Below are 23,051 nucleotides of genomic sequence, written 5' to 3'. Positions count from 1 at the left end.
GTCAATAGACATTCGGGTTACTCCCACCTCTTGGCTATTGTGAAGAATGCTGCTATGAACACAGTATACAAATAACTGTTTGTGCCCTTGTTTTCACTTCTTTGGGGTATATACCCAGAAGTGGGATTGCTGGATATCCAAGACTCTTTCTAGCCTGCAATATCACCTGCAAAGAGCACACTGGGTCAACATCCGAAACCACCAGCAATGGGCTCTGACCATGGCCACTCTTTGTCCCTCCCCTTTCTCCAAACACACCCCTGGGGACATGTGGGAGCCTTCTGGGTCCTACACAAGCCCTCTGAAATCATGTACAAACCGTGCCAGGCAAGGTATCCCCCCCACCGGTCCCTGCTTCCCCCATTCTGGGCCCTGCACTCCTTGAGGGTAAAGGAAGACTGTTGGAGTGCGTGTGCCCTGGGCCCTGCCAGCACTGCAATTCTATGACTCCAAGCAGCAGCTAAAATGTACCTCCCTTGGAGAACCCTGGACAAACGCTGGTGGACAGACTGACAGCAGTGAGAGACATGGAGATGGTGCTGCTGGCTGCAGCCTTGCCCGGCCTGTGTCGCTGGGCTGCTCCCTGTGCCCAGCCTTAGCCTCTAACCTGGACTGTTGGGACCTAGGCCTTGAGTGCAATGCGCTGGGTAAAGCCCTGAACTTGGAGCTCCCCTCTCTGATCGTTCCCTCTTCCCTTCCCCCAATTAGGGCTCTGAGGTAGTCCTGGGGCCCCATTCCTTCCGGATCCAGCTCTGTCTCCACCTCCTGGAGGAGGCTGTTGGCCAAGCCTGGACCAGAGAATGCATACCTTCAAGGTCTGCTCATTCCGGTGCATGAGATAAGCCAAGATGGCAGCACAGCTGCGACTGATGCCCAGGGTGGAAAAGACCAGGATGACAGAGCCAAGCTCAAGGTGAATTTCTGCAAAAGGAAGGAAAGATGGGGAGCCGTGCATGGCCCTCTTCCCTGTGGACCTGAGTTGCTGTAAGACAACTGGCTTCAGCGGGCCTATGGTCCAAGACTGGGCTCAGAACCAGCACACCATGGTCTAGGCAAGTTACATGACATCTCTAGGACACCGCTTCATCACCTGGCAAATGGGGATCTTCAGACCCAGCTGGAAGATCAAGAGAATCACACCAGGGCATTCAGCATGATCACGCAAAGGCCTCTTCTTGGCTCTGCAGTCTTCCAGCCCAGGAAGCTCTGCTACCAGTTGGCCTCCCCAGGTAGGGATGAGAGGATCATCCCACAAGGGCACTTGGGTGCCGACAGAGGCAGCGTAGCAGGGGTGTGAATCCGGCTCTGCCACTCACTGGCTGTGGGCTTGGGCATGTTATTCTAAAACAGTTTCCTCATCTGGAAAATGGGAGAACAGTATACGACCTACCTCACAAGGCTTTGTACTGAGCTTAGCCCAGTGCCAGGCACAGGAATGTTAGCCGTAACCACACCTAACAATGCCCCGGAGGCCGTGAGTCCCGCCCACTTAGGGGTGGGGAGGAAGTCTAATTGGCATCCTAGGATGGTCTGGTAACCCCAAAAACCAAAGATAAGCATACCAAGTGCAGGATCACAGACTCAGAGATGACTAAGGCCAACAGCCTCATAGTACAGATAAGGAAACTGAGGCACAGAGCAGTTAAGGACAGCCCAGAGCCACCCAGTGAGGTGGGCTGGAGTGGGGCCTCTGTACTGCAGGCCTCTGCCATCCCAGGATGGGACACGCGGCATGTCTCTCTCTCAGCTCCTAGTCAAGTGACAGCTGCAACGTCCTTGGGCCAAAACGCCCTTCTCTGGCCCCTCTTGTGGGGGCTCAGGCTGCGGGTTGCGTTGGTGCTGAGCAGGCAGTCATAGGGCGGGGCCTCTAACCTGACTCAAACTCGCTCTCTCCGGGGTCCTGCTCTCCATGGGCAATCCTGAGCCCTGGGAAGGACTGAAAACACCCACTCTCAGTGAGACAAGCGAATGGCAGGCACTGCTGTGCGTGTGGCAGGAGGACAGAGGGGCACTGGGCGCGCTGGGGATCATGGAAGTCAGAGCAGAAGGGTTCTGGACTCTTCCACCCCACCCCGCTGACCAGACAGAAGGCAAAGATGGAGTGAGATTCACCTCCAGGTCCCCAGAGCAGGACTCCATGAACATATGCACCCATGGTGGGCCAACACCCTCATTCCACAACAGGCCAAGATGCACAGCAAGGACAGGGCTGGCGCTTGGCCAGGCCCCAAAAGGCACAGTGGTCCAGCCAGGGCCAGTACACCAGGCACTCAACCCACAGCCTGGTGCTCTCATTTGGCCCCACTGCCCCCAAGGTAAACACGTGGCTGTGCATATTGCACAGGGCCTCAGGGAGGCGGGTTTGTCCACACCTGGCCGGGCATGTGCTGGGCCCTACTCTTTCTCTCCTGAGTGCTGGAGTGGAAATCAGGAATAGGCACAGGCCAGTTGCAGCCTGGTTAGATAATGCTCCTTACCAACAAAGTGACAGACGTGGCGTAAAAAGGGGGAAATGTTGGCTTCTGGGGAATCTTCTATCTGGATATGCAGCAGCTTATCAGCGTCACCTGTGAAACTAAACAGAAGAAAAGTGTAGGTGACCGGGCAGACTCACGCACAGCCCTCTCAACTCTACAGATGCACGGCACTGGGAATCTTGTGTAAACGAGTGATACTTAATCTAAAAGAATCAACAGTATTTCCACTTACAACGGCCCTGTCTCCATGGAGACATTGACATGTGCTTTGATTTTCAAATCCTTCTGAATTTTAGGGTCGCAGGCTTGCCTGAAATTGCCCAGGTAGATCTTGCCTGGCATTATTTCAACAGGATATGGCTGAAATGCATCCAGTTCCTGAGGTAAGGAAGGAGAAAGACTGCTAAGTATAATATGCACATGATACACAATATAATATAATACTCCCCAGGGAGGGAGTTGTTCTGGTTTTTTGTTTTTGAAGGGGTCTCTTGAAACGTGGCTCAGCAAACAAGCTTAGAAAGATAATCCAGGACAGTGAACGAGACTGAGATCTGGGCATTCGAAGAGACTGGCAAGCAGTAACTTGCATGCGGAGTTGGAGGGCTGGCATGACAGAAGGACAGAGCCACAGCATCACGTGCAGCGCGCTGAATCTGAACACTGACATCCCACCGCTCTCCACGGCTCCTGTTTGCACTTTGCCAGGTGCACAAGGGTTGGGGCCAAGCATCCCACGGCCCAGAACTGCGTAAGCCCAGGGTGTGTCTAGCTGGGGGAGGGGCAGGGGGAGAAGGGATAGCCTTTTCATTATACTTGGAAGCCACCAGAATTGAAACACCTTAAAAAAAAAACCAAACAGCAAAACTACTCACACAGAGCCTATTTGTCATTAGGAAATGAGTTCTGAGGAAGAGAGGCAGGGAGAACAGGACATCACTTAAATGGAAGTGTACGGAATTCCAGGTCCAAATTATAATAAGAAAAATTTTGGTTTCTTTGAAAAACAAAGGAATAAAGAGAAGGATTATTTCTACATTTGCCAAAGCGCATTCTCAGAAACACAAGTCCCTCACAATGCACTGTGAGAAAAGGGCTCAGGGAACCAGGTACTGACGGCAAGCAGCAGCTGTGACAGCCCCTCTCAGGCACTCACAATGCACACGAGCAGTTAAAGGCCAAGAAAGTCCCGCTGTAAAGAAACCCACTAACTGCTCACTATGGAAAACACCACGGAGTCCCCTCAAAAAATTAAAAATGGAACTCCCGGATGGCAACTAAACTCTCAGTGGTAGACACAATGTAGTCTATACAGAAGCTGAAATAGAATGATGTACACTTGAAATTTACATAATGTTACTTCAATTAAAACAAAATAGAACTACCATATGATCCAGCCATCCCACTTCTTGCTATTTATCCAAAGGAAATTAAAGGAAATCACTATTTCAAAGAAATATCTGCACCTCCATGTTCACTACAGCATTATTCACAGTTGCCAAGACATAGAAAAAACTAAGCATCCATCAACAGATAAGTGGGTAAAGGAGCTGTGGTGCATATACACAGCGGAATGTTGTTCATTCATGAGAAAGAAGGAGATGCTGCCACTTATGACAACACGGATGGACCCTGAGGGCGTTAGGGTAAGTGAAATAGGTCAGACAGAGAAATACAAATACTGCAAGTTCTCATTTATACGTGGAATCAGAAAAAGCCAAGGGCCGGCCCCATGGCCGAGTGGTTAATCCGCACGCTCTGCTGCAGTGGCCCAGTTTCACCGGTTCGGATCCTGGGGGCAGACCTGGCACAGGTTATTTGAGGCGGTGTCCCACATAACACAGCTAGAAGGACCCACAACTAAAATATACAACTATGTACTGGGGGGATTTGGGGAGAAAAAAAGCAGGAAAAAAAAAAGCCAAACTCATGGAAACAGTAGAATGGTAGTTGCCAGGGGCTGGGGTGGGGGGTGGGAACAGGGTGATGTTGGTCAAAGGATACAAACTTCCAGATATAAGACAAATAAGTTCTGGGGATCTAACGTACAACATGGTGACTGTAGTTAACAATACTGTATTGTATACTTGAAATTTGCTAAAAGTAGATCTTAAATGTTTTTTACCACACACACAAAACAACGGTAATTATGTAAGGTGATAGATATGTTAATTAACCTTATGGTGGTAATCCTTTCAAAATATACACATGTATCAAATCAACATGTTGCACACCTTAAATTTCCACAACGTTATATGTCAATTATATCTCAATAGAACTGGAGGGAAAAAATTACAAAATTTGATTGTTCCAAGGAAAGATTATTAGAGTGCCAAACAAGTGGTTAGAGAAAATTCTCATCAAATAATAAAACTAATCTTATAAACTATTTGGAAAACAGCCAGAAAAGCATGCCAGTCTAAGATTGTTCTCAAAGCGTGCCTCCAGGGAACTAGAAGCTGGGGGAAATGTTCCTAATGATTCCTGGGGTGACCTCTTGCAGCTCGGATGTCTGTAATAAAACAGTGGCTACATATTTATTGTTGGCATGGATTGAAAACTTACTTGCGATATTTGGTAAAGTAAAATATAGGTATAACCTCAAAAAAAAAAATCCACTAACATTGTCTAAACTAATGTTTCCAATACAACCTGTTCAGAGAGCCCTTTTCTCCCATCAGTATTCCATGGAACCCATGTAATTTCAAAGGTCAAACCCAGTTCTAAAACTCCTCTGGCTCCAACCCTGACTCAGAAATAACATCTTAAGTACCTCAGGCCACTCTGCTGTCCACTTCAGTCCTTCCGAGCCTTCTGGCCTCAGCACATCTCCCCTCAGTGAACCCACTACAAGCTCCCATTCTTCCCAAGTTATCAGCTCAAAAGCCTTTACCAAAGAGCAGACACCAAACTGAGCCAATCTTCAAGTTTATGCGAGGGACTAGGACCCTTCCACCTGCAGGCAGGCCTGCTGCTTACAGATGTGGCCCAAAGTGTCCCCCAGAGCTTGCGCTGACCCCACCCAGGCCACTCAGCCTGCTGGAGCCACATGAAATCCTCCTCATTTCAATTGAACAAGCTCACGAAACACCCATCACAAATCTGTCAACTCTATTCCTGATGCTTTCACACCAGCTTCCCTTCCTGTGGTTGTACAGCTGTGGGGAAGAGGGTGTGGCATGGGTAAAAACACACTGAGCTGTAAAGAGCAAGCGCAGGGGAATTCTAGATGACAATTTTGACCACACACTGACAAACCTAAAAGAAATAGGTATCTCTTGGAGCCAGCCCAGTGGCACAGCAGTTAAGTTCACATGTTCCGCTTCAGCACCCTGGGGTTCCTGGTGCAGATCCTGGGTGCAGACCTATACACTGCTCATCAAGCCATGCTGTGGCAGGTGTCCCACATGTAAAGTAGAGGACGATGGGCCCGGAAGTTAGCTCAGGGCCCGTCTTCCTCAGCAAAAAGAGGAGGATTGGTGGCAAATGTTAGCTCAGGGCTAATCTTCCTCAAAAAAAAAAAAAAGAAAAAGAAATAGGTATCTCAAATCAACACGTCCAAACTGAGCCCACTGCCTTCCCCCTACCACTGCCTCCTCCTTCCATGTCCCCATCTCAGTAAGCCACACCACTGGCCACCTGTCGCCCACACCTAAACCACGGCATTATCCTAGACTCCTTCCTCTCCCATGCCCCTCCCCCATGTCTAATCAATGCCACTTCCTAAATATGTCCTGAACCTGTCCTCTCCTCTCATCGCTGCCTCTGGCAGGTCTCCCCAGATCCACTCTGCCTGCACCGATCTGCTCTCCACGCTGCAACCAGAGTTGATCTTTCTCAAATGCAATCTGACCACGCCACCCCTCGACTTAAAGCCGTTCAGCGGCTCGCCATCGTCTGTCAGTGTGGCCTTCACACATGTGTTAGTCACAGCGCCCCTCTGCTCAAGGCGAGGTCTTCTTTAAGGGATGCCACGTATAAAACAGAGGAAATTAGAGGTTGCTCTGTCTAAGGTGGAGAGGCTGTCTTGGAGCCCAAATTCTGTCCCTCCATCTCCCTCATAGGAGGAGTTTCTTGGGGAGCAGTAGGGACGCCCCCACTTTACAGCGTGTCAGACATGTAACGGGAGGGCAGAGGGGCTTCCACTCTTGCTGGCGAATTAGTAACAAAGGTCCCAAAGTGGGGAGAGGCAAATACTAGGCACCCACATTCTAAAGGGGCCACAAACAACCAGGGCAGAACTCAGTCAATCCAGCCACCAGCCACCCTGTTCCTGTATACATGAGAAGACCAGGGCCGAGGGCAAGTCACAGGTGTACACACATCGAAACTGAGCAAACTGTACATTTTCCACATATGCAGTTCACCCCATGTCAACTACCCCTTACTAAATCTTAAAAAAAAAGGGGGGGATGAATTATCAGCAGTGTAATGTTTGCAGAGAAGTACTCGCTCTGCATACTGCAAAGCCAGTAAGGGGGTGCTCCTCCGGGAGCAAGGAAGAGAGGCCGGCAGGATGGGGAGACAGGCTGTACACCCATCCAGATGAAAATCATAGTGCAGTTACCTCCGTGGAAGGAGGGGAGGCAGACATGAATACCCTGGACTTGGGAACATGCACCACCTCAGACATGAATCTTTGCCTTTTAATCCAGGCTGGCAGGAGCAGCCGAGCCAGCAAGGCAAGGAGGGCCTGCAGTGAAGTCGGCCTGGGCCCCTCCCCCACTGTCACACTCCCTTGCGGCTCGGCTCATTCTGGGATGCCGATGAAGGATTGTGGATGCAGTAGGGGGTCCTGGGCTACTAAGGAGGGAAAGGGAATTGGGGGTCCACCTGGCATGAAGCCTCAGCTGGCTCACTCTGAAGGATCCTTGGTAACAGACTGGGCCCCTGAAAACCAGCAGCAAAGGCCACCAGCAGCGCATTGAACCAGGCTGGGCCAGAGTGAGAGCAAGGCACTTCCCCACCACTGACGGCAGCCAGTCACACAAGACAGGCCCAGCTCTGGACCCCCAGCATCAAAGGGGCCAGGCCCAGGAGAAGGGAAGAGGGGAGACATCCCTGAAGCTAACACACATCCCTCGCCACTCCCAGCCCCCCGGCAAATGGAAGGCTGCCCAGCTCTGGGGGATGGGAGGAGATGAGCTCTGGTTCAGATTTGCGGTTGGAATGTTAAACTGCCCTACTTGTAGTGAACTGATTGTTTTTACTCCCTTCTAAAAATTTATTTCAAAAATACACAAAAGTAGAGAGAACAGTAATAATAAACCCCTGGATCTATCACCTCTCTGCAAACATTATCAACTAATGGCCAATTTTGTTTCATCAATGCCCCCATTGCCTTCCCAACCCACCACAGATTATTTTGAAGAAATTCCAGGCATCATATCATTTTACCCATAAATATTTCATTATGTATCTCTAAAAGATAGGGACTCATATTTTTAAAAACTAACCATAATAATGTCATCACAACCTAAAAAGACATATAGCAATAATTCTTACCATCATCAAATATCCAGTTAATATGCACATTTCCCCAATCGTTTTATAATACGACTAGATTGCAATTTTTCATAACTGAAAGTGGCCAGAAAGCATGGAGTCTGCCTAAGGTGTTGCCAAGGGCAAGAATGAGAGGACAGCTGAAGGTAGCTGTTGGAAGAAATGAACACCTGCTGGTCACGTTGCACTGCGTTCAGACTCTTCAACGCACCAGATACCGCACAGCATCCCCCAGGGACTGCTCCCCACCTGCCAGTCATGGCCACGCAATGACTGCCTTCCACGCGCCCCCAGGGTTCTCTTCCTCACACGCTCCTCCTCCTTAGGTTTGGCTCCAGGAAGGAAGTGCCTCTCCTCTGGGCTCCAGACCCCTGGTGTCCCCCCTGCCTCCCCTATTAGACAAGAACTTCTCATAAGCAAGGACTGCTACCTCACCCTTTTGTTGTATCCTCTGGACCCAGCCAGGGTTGTGGGACCAGACAGCTAAGAATGGAGAGGCAGCCTTGAATCATGAGGCCCCTGCCTGTCTGACTTTGCCTACGGCACACCATCCAGAACTCTGCCTGGGATCCCTGCCCTCTAAGTGGGCCCCATCTCTTAAACACCACATTGGCTTTTGCCTGACTCTGGCGATGATAAATTCATCATACTGGACTAGACTTCCTGGCTGCCCCAAGTTCATTTCCCAAGCGCAGGCTTTGACATCTCTTCCATCTTTTCCCTGCTGTCTGCCTCATTCTCCTCTTTCTCCTACCCTGGCCCCACTGCTTGGCCCCAGGGGAAGCCCACCCTCCCCTCTGAGCCTGTCTGCGCTCGGCACCCTGCCTTACCTGCGGCATCCAGATGATCTTCTGCGTCCGGAAGAAGTGGTACATGGCCGAGAAACGCTCATAGCCCCCCTTCAGGATACGGACAGGGTGGCGGGTGAGGTGGGTCAGGGCTTTGCCACACTTAATGGCGGCTCCGAGAACCGGTCCTAAGAGTGGAGATCAAAGAGATGAATGTCCTCTGAGTGCTCACCATTTGTCTATGGCTCCAGCGGACGGCCACTTTATTCTGAAAAGCAATTATCGAGGAAGCTGAAGCAAATATAGAGACGAGTGTTACAATTAAAACTTAAAAAGCAACTTACCACCAAGTAAGCTATCTTTTTTTTCTGTAAACTCTGAGATTATATATATATATCTCCACATTGTTGTAAGGAAGGACGATTTAACATAAGGGAAATATATATTGTATGTATATATCATATATTACATTTATATTGTATATTGTGTATTATACAGCACATGTATATCATATATCATATACCACACAATTCACCTATTTAAAGTGCATAAACTAAATGGTTTCTGGTATATTTACAGAGTTGTGTAACCATTACCACAATCAATTTTAGAACATTTTCACCACCCCACAAAGAAACCCTGTACCGGTTAGAGGGTTTCACTCCTCATTTCCCTCCAAACACCCAGCTCTAGGCAATCACTAACCTAACTCTTCTCTATGGGTTTACCTAGTCTGGACATTTCATATAAATGGAATCATACAATATGTGGCATTTTGTATCTGGCTTTTTCCTCTACATAATATTTTCAAAGTTCATGCATATTGTAGCATATATCAGTATTCCATACTTTTTTACGGCTGAATAACACTCCATGGTGTGGATCAACACCTTTTATTTATCCATTCATCTGTTGACGGACATTTGGGTTGTTTCCACGTTTTGGCTGTTGGAAATAATGCTGCTATGAACATTCGTGTGCAAGGTTTTATGTGCACATGTCTTCCTTTCTCTTGGGTACATACCTAGGAGTGGAATTTCTGGACCATATGGTACCTCTACGTTCAACTTTTTGAGGAAACGCCAAACTGTTTCCCACAGCAATTGCACCATTTTACGTTCCGACCAGCAGTACATGAGGGTTGCAATTTCTCCACAGCCTCATCGACACTTGATATTATCTGCCTTTTTGATTATGGCCATTCTAGCAGGTGTGAAGTGGTATCTCATCATGGTCTTGACATCAATTTAATCTCTTTTTTTTGAGGAAGATTAGCCCTGAGCTGACTTCTGCCAATCCTCCTCTTTTTGCTGAGGAAGACTGGCCCTGAGCTAACATCTGTGCCCACCTTCCTCTACTTTATATGTGGGACGCCTGCCACAGCATGGCTGGCCAAGTGGTGCCATGTCCGCACTGGGATCTGAACCGGTGAACCCCAGGCCACCAAAGCGGAACGTGCCAAATTCACCGCTGTGCCGCCGGGCTAGTCCTGACATCAATTTAATCTTAAACGCCTTCACTGATCTGCAGAATCACTATTAGATTGTATGCACCCTAGATATATATGACAGGAAGGATGCAAAATTAAGGCCAAGCCGAACTACCCTGAGGCCAGGATCCGGCTCATAAGAGAAACACTGTGCAGCAGACTCTGGAGAGCCAGCGGCAAGGAGGAAGGGAAGGGCACGGACCCTGACTTCTATATTGAACCTTTGTCCAGGGAGAGAAGGCCAATTTCAGCAGGGGCTGCTAAGGACATAAATGGCCTGAGACGCTTCAGAGAGGCTATATTTGCAAGAAGAGCCAGGAGTCAACAGCCAGGCCAGGAGGCAACCTGTAACTGGCAAGACAGGAGCCAAAGCCCACCCCAGAGGGCCAGGCTTGGCAGCCAGGGAGGCTTGAGCAAGAGCCTGAACAATGACCGGTGGGGTCAGAGGACCCAGGTGAGTTGGGCAGAGAGTCCCAGGCCACAATGCTGCTGCCTTTAAGCCAGACAGCTGCTCCCCGCCAAAGTCACACGACCCGCTGGAGGCTTATTCACACTCAGGAGTGATGGGGTCAGGGCTGGAGGAAGGTCAGTTTCCAGGGGACAATTAGAGACTCTGGCGGAAAGCCATGAGAACATCCCAGGGCCCAGGCTATCCAGCCAAGGAGGTAACGGGGTTAAGATTTTTTGAAACATTAAATCTGTTCATTTTTATTCCCACTAATCCTGAGTTCTCCATTGACACGAGGTTTCCCACACTTGGAACGGGGCGCCCACTGCTTCAGGGGGCGGGGGGCATCACCAGGAACAAGGGGGTCGCCACTCAGCTGGGTATGTTAAATTATTTTCGGTCCTTACAGACAATTGTCTTGAAAGTGAAGCCTTGCTGAGAGGAGGAAAAGAATCCCCGAATTCCCAAGCTTCCCTTCACAGTTGGTGTGAATGCCCGGCCCAGGGATCTCCCCCCACACATATCAAGAGCCCAGCTCAGGGCTCCATACCCCAAATGTCACAAGGAAGGACAATTTCTCATCAGGGAAATGTCTCTCATACAAGAAGGGGTTGCCCTCTGCTGCTCAAAGGAGCTTGGAGACAGAGTCCGAGGGCCAAGACAAGGGAAGACACTTGTTGGGTTCTTAAGAAGAGACCCAGCTGAGGCGGTAGAAACACATGGGCTGGAGGGGGAGCTGAAAATAGCTTGTGCCCCATTCTCCGCCAGGATTCTGAGGCACCCCCCAGCGGAGGTGTGGAGTGGTTAACCTAACGCTGGAGACCAACGTAATGCCGGAAGGAAGACACAGCAGGCCCAGGGGTCAGCAGCACCTGTGGACGGTCAGGTAGGGGGGTAGGAGGGGATGGGGCTGAGGCCCCAGGAGCCATCGCCACGCACTGCCAGCTGGAGGGAACCGCTCACGTCTTACACTAGCTGTGGACATTTTGGCCACGACACAGCAAGGACAGAGGCCGCAGAGACTGAGCTGCACCTCACCCAGAGGCCCACAGGAAAGGACGACACAGAGCCGGACACCTGAATCTGGGATGCGATGAAGGCTCCCTCCACACTCACATTTCCCTGGGGGTCTGGGAGGCAGGTGCTTAACAGCGGAAGGGAGAAGGGAGTGGAGAGAAAAACCTTGAAGTGGTCTTTTACCCAAAAGACTCTGCATTTACCTGAAAGATGCCATTTTAAAGGAGAAAAGTTGCCTCGAGTGGGCTAGGTGTACACGTGTGTGGTTTCCTGTTTTGTTGTGTTGTTGTTTTGTGGTTGTGGCTTCCTACCGAGAATGGAGACTCCACAGCACAGTGAGGTCACTTATATAACACAGAGGGGGTTATCTTTATTGACCACCATTTCCTAGGGTTTCAGCGTCCCGCTATCATCCTAGAATTGCAAACCCGAGCCCAATAGGATGAGTTTAGGGAAGAGGGGACAATTTCCTGGCTAAGGACCTCCTGGGAATATTGGTTTTATTAAAGGTGGAAGCCTAGCGCCACCCAGTGACCACTGGTATGAATGCCCTGGCCCATGGAACCACCCACACATATGACTGAGCCACAGCAGCAGAGCCCCATGCCAATGGCACATGGTGTCAGTCCAAAACCAGAGGCTGGATGGAGAATGCAACAGAGTCTCAGTGAAGCCGATTAGAACTGACCACATTTTTTTTTTCCTCAGGAAGATTCGCCCTGAGCTACCATCCATACCAATCTTCTCTATTTTTCAGTATGTGGGCCGCCAGTGCAGAATGGCTACAAACCAAGCGGTGTAGATCTGTGCCCAGGAACTGAACCCAGGCCATCAAAGCGGAGCATGCTGAACTTAACCACTAGGCCACTGGGGCTGGCCCAAGAACTGACCACATTTTGCTCCAACTAGGAGCTGGCATGACTGCATTGTTCCCCACCATCACTATCCAGGCCTTCGGAGACTGACAGAGCCAAACTGCCCAGGTTTGAATCCTGGCCCCACCACTTGCTAGGTGTAGTGGTTTAAAAAAAAGCCCACAAATTCTTTCAAATGCCTCCCTTTAAAAGGTCGAGCCTAATTCCCGTCTCCCTGAGGGTAAGCTATACTCAGTGACCTCCTTCTAATGAACAGAACGTGGCAGAGGTGACTGTGTCTAAGGCCCTCCCCTCGTTCTCCCTCTCTCAGATCGTTCACTCCAGGAGAAACTAGCTGCCATGCTGTGAGGACGGCAGCCTCGCTGATGTCTTGACTACAAACTCAGGACAGATCCTGTACCAGAATCTTCCAGTCAAGCTACTCCTGAATTCTGGACCCACAGAAACTATGAGATAATTAATGTTTGCCGTATTAAGCTACATTGTGGGGGTAATTTGTTTGGGGGTAGTTTGTTACGCAGCAATAGACAACTCATTCACTAGGTATGGGACTTCAGATGAGTCACTTTTCTGGGCCCCAATTTCCCCATCTATAAATTTGGGCTGTTACCTATCAGGAGACAATTCTCCACGGTCTCTCACATTTCCACATATCCTTTGAGCAAAGGCACTGGTTTTTCAAGGACATTTACATAACAAATAGCCTTGGAAGACAGAGACAGTTTCTCCCTCCAGAGCCAAGGGCCACCAGGCTTTCTGCCCATTATGAAAGATTCAGGTCCCCTAAGCTCAGAATTCTCCTATAATACAACACACTGCGTGGATAGATATTACTTGGCCCTCTTCATGTCACCCTGTGAGAACTGGGATGTGGGGCATCAGGGCAGGAAAATGATGACACTCTGTCTAGTTTTACGGTTCTGAGTAATAAAGTCCTTTGTCTCTGACCCAGGAGCCTCATGTCTTCTGCCAGAATCTATGAAACTGACTGACTCACTTGTCGTCTTGCGAGGACGAACAGCCTCAGATCCTTCCCGGTTCTCGACATCACCGTCCTCACAGGCTGTTCTGCAGATGGCATGAGGTGACCCGGGCAGAGCACTCAGCATGGCTGCTGGCACGTGGCAAAGTGTCTGACCGCCGTTAACTATTATTCTTGCTGCTGTTGTAAGGACTCACCTTCTCTGCTCTCATCAGAGACGTCATCATCACTGCTGTGTCTTAAGATCTCCAGGAAGCTGGTGTTGTTATCGTACACCACACAGTATTTCACGCACTCCAGATCCACAGACTCCGGGATAAGATATTCATTTGCCTTCTAAAGAAACCACGAGAGAATCCTGTTGACAGGTCAGTTCAGCTGAGCAAATATTCCCTGAGCACCAGCACCAGGAGGACTGTGCCTCTTCCCCTGACTACACACACAGGCACAGAAGCACCGAGAGTGCACTGGAGAGTCTGCTAAATTCCAAGGATCTTTCACACCCACATCCCTGCTGCAAAAAGCTGACCCTGGGTCACTGGACCAGAGGTAAGTGCCTGGCCAAAGAACGGCTGGTCCACGGACCGGCACGCAGCCTGTTAGGTGCCCCAGCACAAGCGCTATCAGAGAGGCCGTGGCGAACCGAACTAACAGTATCCTCACTCCGGGGGAGAGTGGTTGGCAGTGGGGGCCAGATCCAAAATCCCCCATAAAGAGGGCAATAAGTAGAAGGCTTGAATAAGCAGAAGTCACGAGGCCAAATGGAAGCTCAAATGGAAGCCCTGTGAGAGCGGGAACTTTTGTCCGTTTTCAGTCACCTACGTGTCCCGAGCTTCCGGAACACTGCCTGGCAAATGATAGGCCTTAAACATAGTTAAAGGAAGGACTGGGCAAACAGGAGCCATGTGGTCTCGAGGAGTAGCTGGGGAGTGGCTGAGTTGCCATGATGGCAGACCGCAGCGGCAGGACACAGATGCCTTCTGCCAAGGAGGTGATGAGCTCTCGCAGCATCCTAACTGCCCAGCATCCCAAAGAGTGTCCCAGAGCTCAGGGAGGCCTGGCTGGGCAGTGGCTAAGAGGTTAGTCTTCACTTGTTCGCAAGGCTTCCTGAAAGCCCCCACTATTCAGGGGCACCTGAGCCTGACTGTGTCCCTGGCGCCCTGGTCTGGCTGACATGGAGGCTCTGACAGAGGACAGGTGTACACCTACTCTACCACAGGCAGTGAGGGAACACCCATGGAGGCACAGACCAGGGAAGTTCTCTGGGACTCAACGGGGAGAAACCATACTAGTCTAAAGGAATTAGGAGACAGATGGCGCTCTGAGCAGGACTTAGATGGGGGAGGGTGAGGATGAGGAAAGGGGCATTCTGGGTGTGAAAACCATGAGCAAAGGAGAAGGTGGGAATAGCTCACAGAGGCTGGAGCTGGTGGGGGAGCAGGAGAGATGTAGCTGGACATTCATCCGTCTGTTTGATAAACATTCATTGAGGACCCACTTTGCGCTTACACTGCGCTAGGTTCTGCAATACAGAGACTCAAAAAAGAAAAGGGAAATGGCTAAGTTGGCCTGGAGGACTCAGAGAGGCCGCACGGAGAGGCCACCCAAGGCAGGAAGCATTTGAGATGAGACTGCAGGGGCGAGTGGGAACTTACCACATGGACAAGAGCTGGGGGAGTGTTCGAGGCAGAAGGAACAGCTTCCAATCATTCATTTTCATCAACAAATAGGTACTGAGCACCTACCAGATGCCAGGGACCAGATTGAGCATCTGGGCTACAATGACGCACTGCCAGGGTTAGCAAGGACCTGAGAGAGAAGAGACCCTGGGGGTGGGGGTTGGGGGGCGGGGAATGACTGCATGCAGGGCTCTGTCTTCTTAAAAAGCTGGAATGGACAAAGGAAGTTGGGAAGGGGGGAGCAGAGAGCTTCCATCTTTGGGTTATAATAACTATCTCTATGGTTTATTGTCTGTTCCCTGAGTGGAACAGAAGCTCATGAGGGCAGAGGCAATGAATGAAGGGCATCTTGTATTCTGTTTTATCCCCCAGGATCTGGAACAGTGCCCGGGATGTCAAGGACTTAAATCAATATTTGCTTAATGAAGCTGTTGACCATGATGAGGGTGGGGTGGGGTGTGGACACTTTAGGGAGTGTATGAGAAGTGGGGAGACCCTCGTAATGGATGCATAGGGGCGGTCCTGCCTCTGCTGCCCACAGTGTCCAACAGCAGGTGCCGCCTCCTGGATCTTGGAGACAATCTCCCATCCTCCCCACCTCCTGTGGGGTAGCCAGGCTGCCCCAGATTCTGACTCTGCTGGTATACCTTCTTCACTCGACGGGCCGTAATCACATGGCTTTCATCATACTCCCGTTTGGAACGCACATCTGAAAGGGAAAAGTATTGAACTAATAACTGTATTTGCAAAGGAGAACATGACCAAATTACTTAGAGTACTCACATCATCATCAAGATATATTTGTTTGGCAGTTAGGTGACAGGGACCGACAGTATAAATTCAAGGTGTGTAGTTTCACTGCTCTGGGCTACCCACATGACTCCCTTGCCCCATCATACCACACACCTCCTTCAAGGGTGTTGAGACTTTGAGTCTTTGATTTAGGGAGAATTTTCTCTGAGGTCCAATAAAGCAGGGAGGGAAGAAATCAAAGCCAGACTGAGCTCATCCTAAATGCCCCTTGTAATTTTAGACCCAAACACAGACTGTAGAAGCTAGAAGCTGAGGTTCTAACGCCCCTGCTAGGACAGAAGATGTGGTATTGTTGCTCCTCAAAGATGGGAGGAACGTGGAGCAGGAATTGAGGCTTACACATAAATCCTGAAAAGGACCGTTATCCCAAATATCCAAACAATTTTCAAAATTCAACAATAGGAAAATAAACAACCCAATTAAAAAACGGGCAAAAGATATGAACAGACACCTTACCAAAGAAGATATACAGATGGCATATATGCATATGAAAAGAAGTTCGACATCACATGTCACTAGGGAATTGCAAATTAAAACAACAATGAAATCTCTCTCTCATCTATAAGAATGTTGAAAATCCAAAATACTGACAACACCAAATGCTGGTGAGATGGGGAACAACAGGACTCTCATTCATTGCTGATGGAAACGCAAAATGGTACAGCCACTTTGGAAGACAGTGTGGCTATTTCTAACAAAACTATACATACTCTTCTTAGCAATCGTGCTCCTTGGTATTCACCTAAATGGGTTGAAAATTTATGAACACACAAAAACCTACACACAGATGTTTATAGCAGTTTTATAATTGTCAAAACTTGGGAGCAACCAAGTTGTCCTTCAGTAGGTGAATGGATAAACAAACTGTGGTACACCCAGACAACAGAATATTGCTCAGTGCTAAAAACAAAAGAGCTATCAAGCCATGCAAAGACACAGAGGAAAGTTAAATGCATGCTACTAAGTGAGAGAAGCCAATCTGAAAAGGCTACATACTGTTTGCCTCCAACTCTGTGACATTCCTGGAAAGGCAAAACTGTGGAGACAGTGAAAAGACCAGTGTTACCATGGGTTGGGGGAAGGAGGGAGGAATAGATGGAGCAGAAAGGGTTTTTAGGGAAGTGAAACTACTCTGTATGATACTATAGTGATGGATACATGTCATTAAACATCTGTCAAAACCCACAGCATGTGAAATACTGAGTGATGTAAACTGTGGGCTTTGAGTGATAATGACGTGTCAGTGCACGCTCATTAACTTTAACAAAGATACCACTCTGGGGTGGAGGGAGGCCGGCCCCACGGCGTAGCAGTTAAGCTCACATGCTCCACTTCGCCAGTTTGTATCCCGGGTTTGGATCCCTAGCGTGGACATACACACCACCTATTAGGCCATGCTGTGGCAGGTGTCCCACATATAAAGTAGAGGAAGATGGGCACGGGTGTTAGCTCATGGCCAGTCTTCCTCCTCAAACATAAATAAATAGATAAATATATGCCCCACTCCAATTTGGGATGAGAATCGTGGGAGGGCCTGTGCTTGCATGGGGGAAGGGAGTATATGGGAGCTCTCTGTACTTGCTGCTCAATTTTGCTGTGAACCTAAAACTGCTCTAAAAAATAAAGTCCCTTTTAAAAAAAGATATAAGAAAGCACTAACCACAAAAGAAAATATGGATAAATCTAATCCTACTAAATTAAGAATCTTTGGGGGCTGGCTCTGTGGCTGAGCGGTTAAGTTCTCGTGCTCTGTTTCAGTGGCCCAGGGTTTTGCTGGTTCGGATCCTTGGCGCAGACACGGCACCGCTCATCAAGCCCTGCTGAGGCAGCGTCCTACATGCCACAACTAGAAGGACCCACAGAAAAGAAAGTAAAAGGGCAAGCCATAGAGTGAGAGAAAATATCTGTAACACAAATAACTAACAGAAGACCTATATCCAGAATACATAAAGAACTCATACATCAATGGGGGAAAAGAACTTCAGATATCTGAAGATATCTTTATTTTAAGATACCTTAAGAAACAGCTCAAGGCCGCACCCCCAGGATGACCACAGCCCCCCGTAAAGTGCCTGCCTGAGAAAACTCAAGGGGGCCACTGTCTGTTCCAGCAACATCTGAAGATGGGGCCCATCTCCCAGCCTCTGCAGAGGGGAGGAGCCTAACTTTGATGAGCGCCACTTAGCAAGCCCAGACGGGTTTCACATGGACCAACCCCCTCCCCTGTTTATAATTTTTCCCTTCCCTGACTCTACTGAGCCCCTGCTCACCCCCTCCCGCCTCCCTCACTCTCCCTTTAAAATGCCCAGTCTTCTCTGTGCAAATTGAACTGAAGTTCAGTTCACACTGGACTCTTTTCCCTATTGCAATAGAATATTACCGATTAAAATCTGTCCTCACCACTTTACTAGTGTCTGGCTTCGTTTCTCTTTGACACTATTTAGCAACAAGAATGAACAAACTACAGCATAGCCACATCCAACAACATGAGTGAATCTTAATAATATAATCTTGAGCAAAAGAAGTCTGATACATAGTCTGCATGGCTCGAAAACAAGTGAAACTAAGCACAGTATATTGTAAGCTCATTTCATTTATTTATATAGATGCGAAAATCTGAAATGAATAGTAAGCCAAATCTAACAGTGTGCAGAAAAAATAATGTATCATGATCTAGTAGGAGCTATGTAATACTAGAAAACCACATATTAAAGGAGGAAAATTGTATGTTCATTTCCATAGATGCAGAAAAATTTCAATTCATATCATGGAAAAAAGTTCTTAGTAAATTAGGAATATAAGGCAACTTCCTTAACTCAATGAGTACCTTACTAAATATCTACAGCAAACATCATACTGACTGGTAAAGCGAGAAACAAGTCCAATGCTCACTATGCTCCTCTTTAGCATGGTATTGGAGGGCAAAGGGTACAGCAATGTAGTAAGATAAGAAAAAATTAAGTGTATAAGAATTGAAACAGAAGACATAAAACTGTCATCATAAACAGAGAAATATGACGGTCTATGTAGAAAATCCAAGAGAATTACAAACAATTAGAATTAGTCAGAGAGCACACCAAGGTTGCTAGATACAATATCAACATAAAAAAAATCAATAATGGTCTGTAAAAGTGGAGAAAAAAAATGTTTCAAAAGAGGAAAAGCCTTGTAATAATGCTTCAATATTCCAAGTGTCCACCAGAACCCACAAAAGAGCAACAGAGACTAAAGAGATGGATGTGCACACAGGAAATAATTCAGAAAAGTCCTGTAAAACCACGAAAAGCTACAGGAAGACAGAAGCTGAAGCCCATCCCTTAAATGATCCTGTGAATGAGGAAGAACCTGGGACAAAAAAGAAAAAGAAGGTAGAAAATAAATCCAAAAATGGTCAGGGAGTGCCAAAGGGGGACAGCAAAGAAGAAGAGAATAAGAAGCAAAATACTTACATGAAAAAAAGTACAAAGATGAAAAGTAAATCAAATAAAAGCAGCAAGCCAGCTCGGAAGGGGCCTGCTCAGGTAGGTGGGGCCTGCTCAGGTGGGTGGGGCCTGCTCTGGTGGGAGGGGCCTGCTCAGGTGGGAGGGGCCTGCTCAGGTAGGTGGGGCCTGCTCAGGTGGGAGGGGCCTGCTCAGGTAGGTGGGGCCTGCTCAGGTGGGAGGGGCCTGCTCTGGTGGGAGGGGCCTGCTCAAGTGGGAGGGGCCTGCTCAGGAGGGAGGGGCCTGCTCAGGTGGGAGGGGCCTGCTCAGGTGGGTGGGGCCTGCTCAGGTGTGATAGGCCTCCTCAGGTGGAACCGCCTCCTCTCATGGAGCTTCCTCTTCACATGGAGGCACAAGGTTTCCTTCCCAAAAAGATAATACAGTCATGTGTTGCTTAACGACGGGTACATTCTGAGAAATGCATCATTAGGTGATTTTGTCATTGTGTGAACATCACAGGATGTCCTTACACAAACATACATGGTATAGCCTAGTAAACACCTAGGCTGTGTGGCACTAATCTTACGGGTCCAGGGTCCTACATGCAGTCCATCATGGATCAAAACACCATCACGCGGCACATGACGATAAAAAGGAAAAGTCCAACGTGCGGAGTGAATCTAAAGGAAAGTGCAGCAGCTAAAGGAGAGTGCAGGTGCCCAGGAGCTCTTACCACATCACCACCACCGTCCAAGGAAAGCTGAAAAGAAGAGGAGTCAAAAGACCAAGAGCTAATCTCCAAAGGGAAGGAAACAGAGAGGCCCCTCTTCAGGAAGCAGAAGCAGAAGAGGCAGAGAAGAGTCAGCCGGTCTTGATGCTAGTATGGAGGAACCCACAGTATTTCATCCTCTGCATAAAACCTGAACATGCCAGAGGGTGAAAGCTCAGGTGGCAAACGTCAGGCTGACGCTATGCTTTGTGAAAAGGAAAGGGACAGCGATCCAAACACAGAAAAGCATCTCCAGGTAACGACTGGGCAGCGCGAGAACCAGTTTCCTTCCTCCACCAATAGAAAAGGGTGGAGCAGGGCCCCACCTGCCCTGGCATCACCTCCTGCTACCATTGCAGTACATCAGTCTCAGGAAACCAGTGAAGACGAAGGCATCCATGGTCATGGCGGAAGTGACCTAAGGGACAATATGTCAGGGGGTAGCGACGATTCTGGCCTGAATGGGGCCCGGCTGGTTGCACAAGAAACTAGTAGAAAAAATGCAAGGAGGTCTTGGCAGTCAAGTGGCTGAGGGAGATTTTGTGTCTATCTTCTGTGCTCGTTCTTTTAGAAAGGAACGACATTACAGCAAACACTTCAATCAATCGCCATTCGGTTAACATACACTTCCTTGAAAAGGCAGCTAAAGGGCAGGAATAATTAACCTTTGGCCAAGGCTTCAGTTCTTAGTCTGTAAGATCTCTTACCTTTTATATTCATCCACACTGAAAGACAACCTTTTCTTTTTAAGACTGCTTTAACGTCCAATGTTGATTTTTGAGTTGTATTCTTTTCCTTAGGACATTATGTATACCTATTGATTGTTGTACGAATTTTAGCAAATCCAAGGGAGTTAGTATACTAAACCGGTAGACACCCACTCTGTTAGCCGAAGTGTTTAATGGAAACGAGAAGGCCAAGATGGTATAACAGCCTTCTATCGCTTTGTCCAGCTACAACTCGCTAGTTTGTTCCCTTTGTCTCTCTTCCTGCTTCACTTTAGTTTACTCTTAGTTTTGTTACTGAACCAGGTTCGTTTTTACCCGCCGCCCAGAAAGCCAAACACCGAGATGACGAGATTGCAGCCGAGAGAGAGTTTACTCACAAGGTAGCCATGGGAGGAAGCGAGAGCATGAGCCTCAAATTCACTTCCCTGAAAATAGGGACTCAGGGATATTTGTGGGATGGGGGCAAGGTGGTCTGAAATGTGGAGAGAGGTGATTGGAGGTGAGGAGAGGTGAGGTAATGATGAGCTGCACAAGCGTAGTCAGACTCCACGCCTCTTCATAGGACCCATGTTCACAAAATGGCGGCGTGAGCATGATGTGAGGGTGGAGTTTAAGCCTCTTGATGTCAAAAGGTCACCTATTGGACATCTGCACGGGCCCAGTTGATGAGCTGGTGGTCTCAACTGGCCTGAAGTGGGCAAGGAGTTCTAATTCCTGAGAAACAGCTCACACACCCATTCCCATGGGGACCCAGACTCCAGGAAGATGTTATCTATAGAACCTAGGCGGAGTCAGATAGCATAGTGCCAAACAGCACAGTTAATAATGGGCGGGTGAGCACCTAAAAGCTATAATCAGTAATCGCAAAAAAGAAAAAAAGAACTTTAGTTCCTAGCTACTCAATCATCCATAGCTCACTCTCTGCCGGTTTCAGTTTCTTGTTTAGCTGTATAAAAACTGGCAAACTTTATTAATTACTTGAAGAATTTGCCTGCTTTATATATATGCTAGCACTTTAAAAATTGTTTTGAGAGATGATAGACATTTAAATTGAAGAAAAATTCTCCCAACAATCGACATTCTATCAGTCAAGGTATTTACTTCCTGAGTTTTGATCAATATTTCTTATCTGTGTATGTTAGTCATCATTAAAACAGTGACTTTGATGTGTGTTTTTTTTAAATTTTGGTCCTTTAATGGCTTTAGATGTTGCACATTGTTGTTTTAACCCATGCAGTTAACGCTTTTCTAGAAATATCATTTGTGTTGAACAGTAACACTTTAAACATATATATGTACATGTTTATTTTGGTCTCTGGAGAGACGCTTTTATGTTTCTTTGCAAAAGAGCAGTTTTCTAACAACATGCTACTGAACAGCCCGAGGGCCAATGAAGACATCAAAAGAGAAATGAAAAGGGCAGTTTTCTTTGCTACAATTGTCTTTTTGCAGAATATTAGTGTGTTCAAGTTTGTAAGCAAATGAAACATGCAGGTTCAATCCACAGATTTTGATTTTCACATCTTGTTTATGATGAGTATTTTAGGCTGGTTACTTTTAAAACTGCAGATGAGAAGCAGGCTCCGAGGAGCAGAGTTTGCTTGCCTTTTGTTAGGAGGTATTTACATTTGTGGGGGAAACCCCCATCTGTGGGGGTGCCTCACTCTCTGTGCCAGGAAGAAGGGAGATGACCTTGTCTCTAGAAACTCTTAATCAATGCCAAAGGCAAGAACTTAAGTTGGTTACTGTCTGGCAACCTCATGTAACTGATTTAGGGTGGTGGCTTCTGGCCTTTACTTAATCCGATTTGATTGTTATCTAAAAGTTGTGGGACCACCCAATGGCCAGACCCCACCTGCACTGACACCATTTTAACATTTTTACATGTTCTTTCCTTTGTCTTGTAAAGAGATGGCTCACATACCTATGCCTTAAAATTAGCCTGACTCTCCACTCATGTTTGCAGCAGAAGTGGCGGCGGCAGCACCTCCTCCTGCCCGTGGGCCCTGTCCCCACACAGCAGCCTGACTGCCCATGAGTCCTGTTCCCATGCTATTCCACA

The 23,051-nt window shown here is 48.1% G+C and overlaps 1 protein-coding gene across 21 annotated transcripts in view; it reads right to left on the bottom strand.

Annotated features, from left to right (window-relative positions):
• The window catches only part of STYXL1 (serine/threonine/tyrosine interacting like 1), a 62,225-nt gene that overhangs the window by 15,731 nt on the left and 23,443 nt on the right, over positions 1 to 23,051 (bottom strand). For 6 of the 21 annotated variants that reach the window (XM_070230588.1, XM_070230591.1, XM_070230586.1 and 3 more), the window contains exons 4-9: positions 17,070 to 17,109; positions 15,908 to 15,969; positions 13,779 to 13,917; positions 8,813 to 8,958; positions 2,710 to 2,855; positions 2,478 to 2,575 (exon numbers count right to left, since the gene is read on the bottom strand). In XM_070230588.1, coding sequence (XP_070086689.1) covers positions 2,478 to 2,575; positions 2,710 to 2,855; positions 8,813 to 8,958; positions 13,779 to 13,917; positions 15,908 to 15,969; positions 17,070 to 17,109 — 631 coding nt within the window. 21 annotated transcript variants of the gene reach the window in all.

This window comes from Equus caballus, chromosome 13 (genome assembly GCF_041296265.1).
Source record: "Equus caballus isolate H_3958 breed thoroughbred chromosome 13, TB-T2T, whole genome shotgun sequence".
In the NCBI taxonomy this organism is placed as follows: Eukaryota; Metazoa; Chordata; class Mammalia; order Perissodactyla; family Equidae; genus Equus; species Equus caballus.
This window is presented reverse-complemented; position numbering and strand designations above follow the sequence as displayed.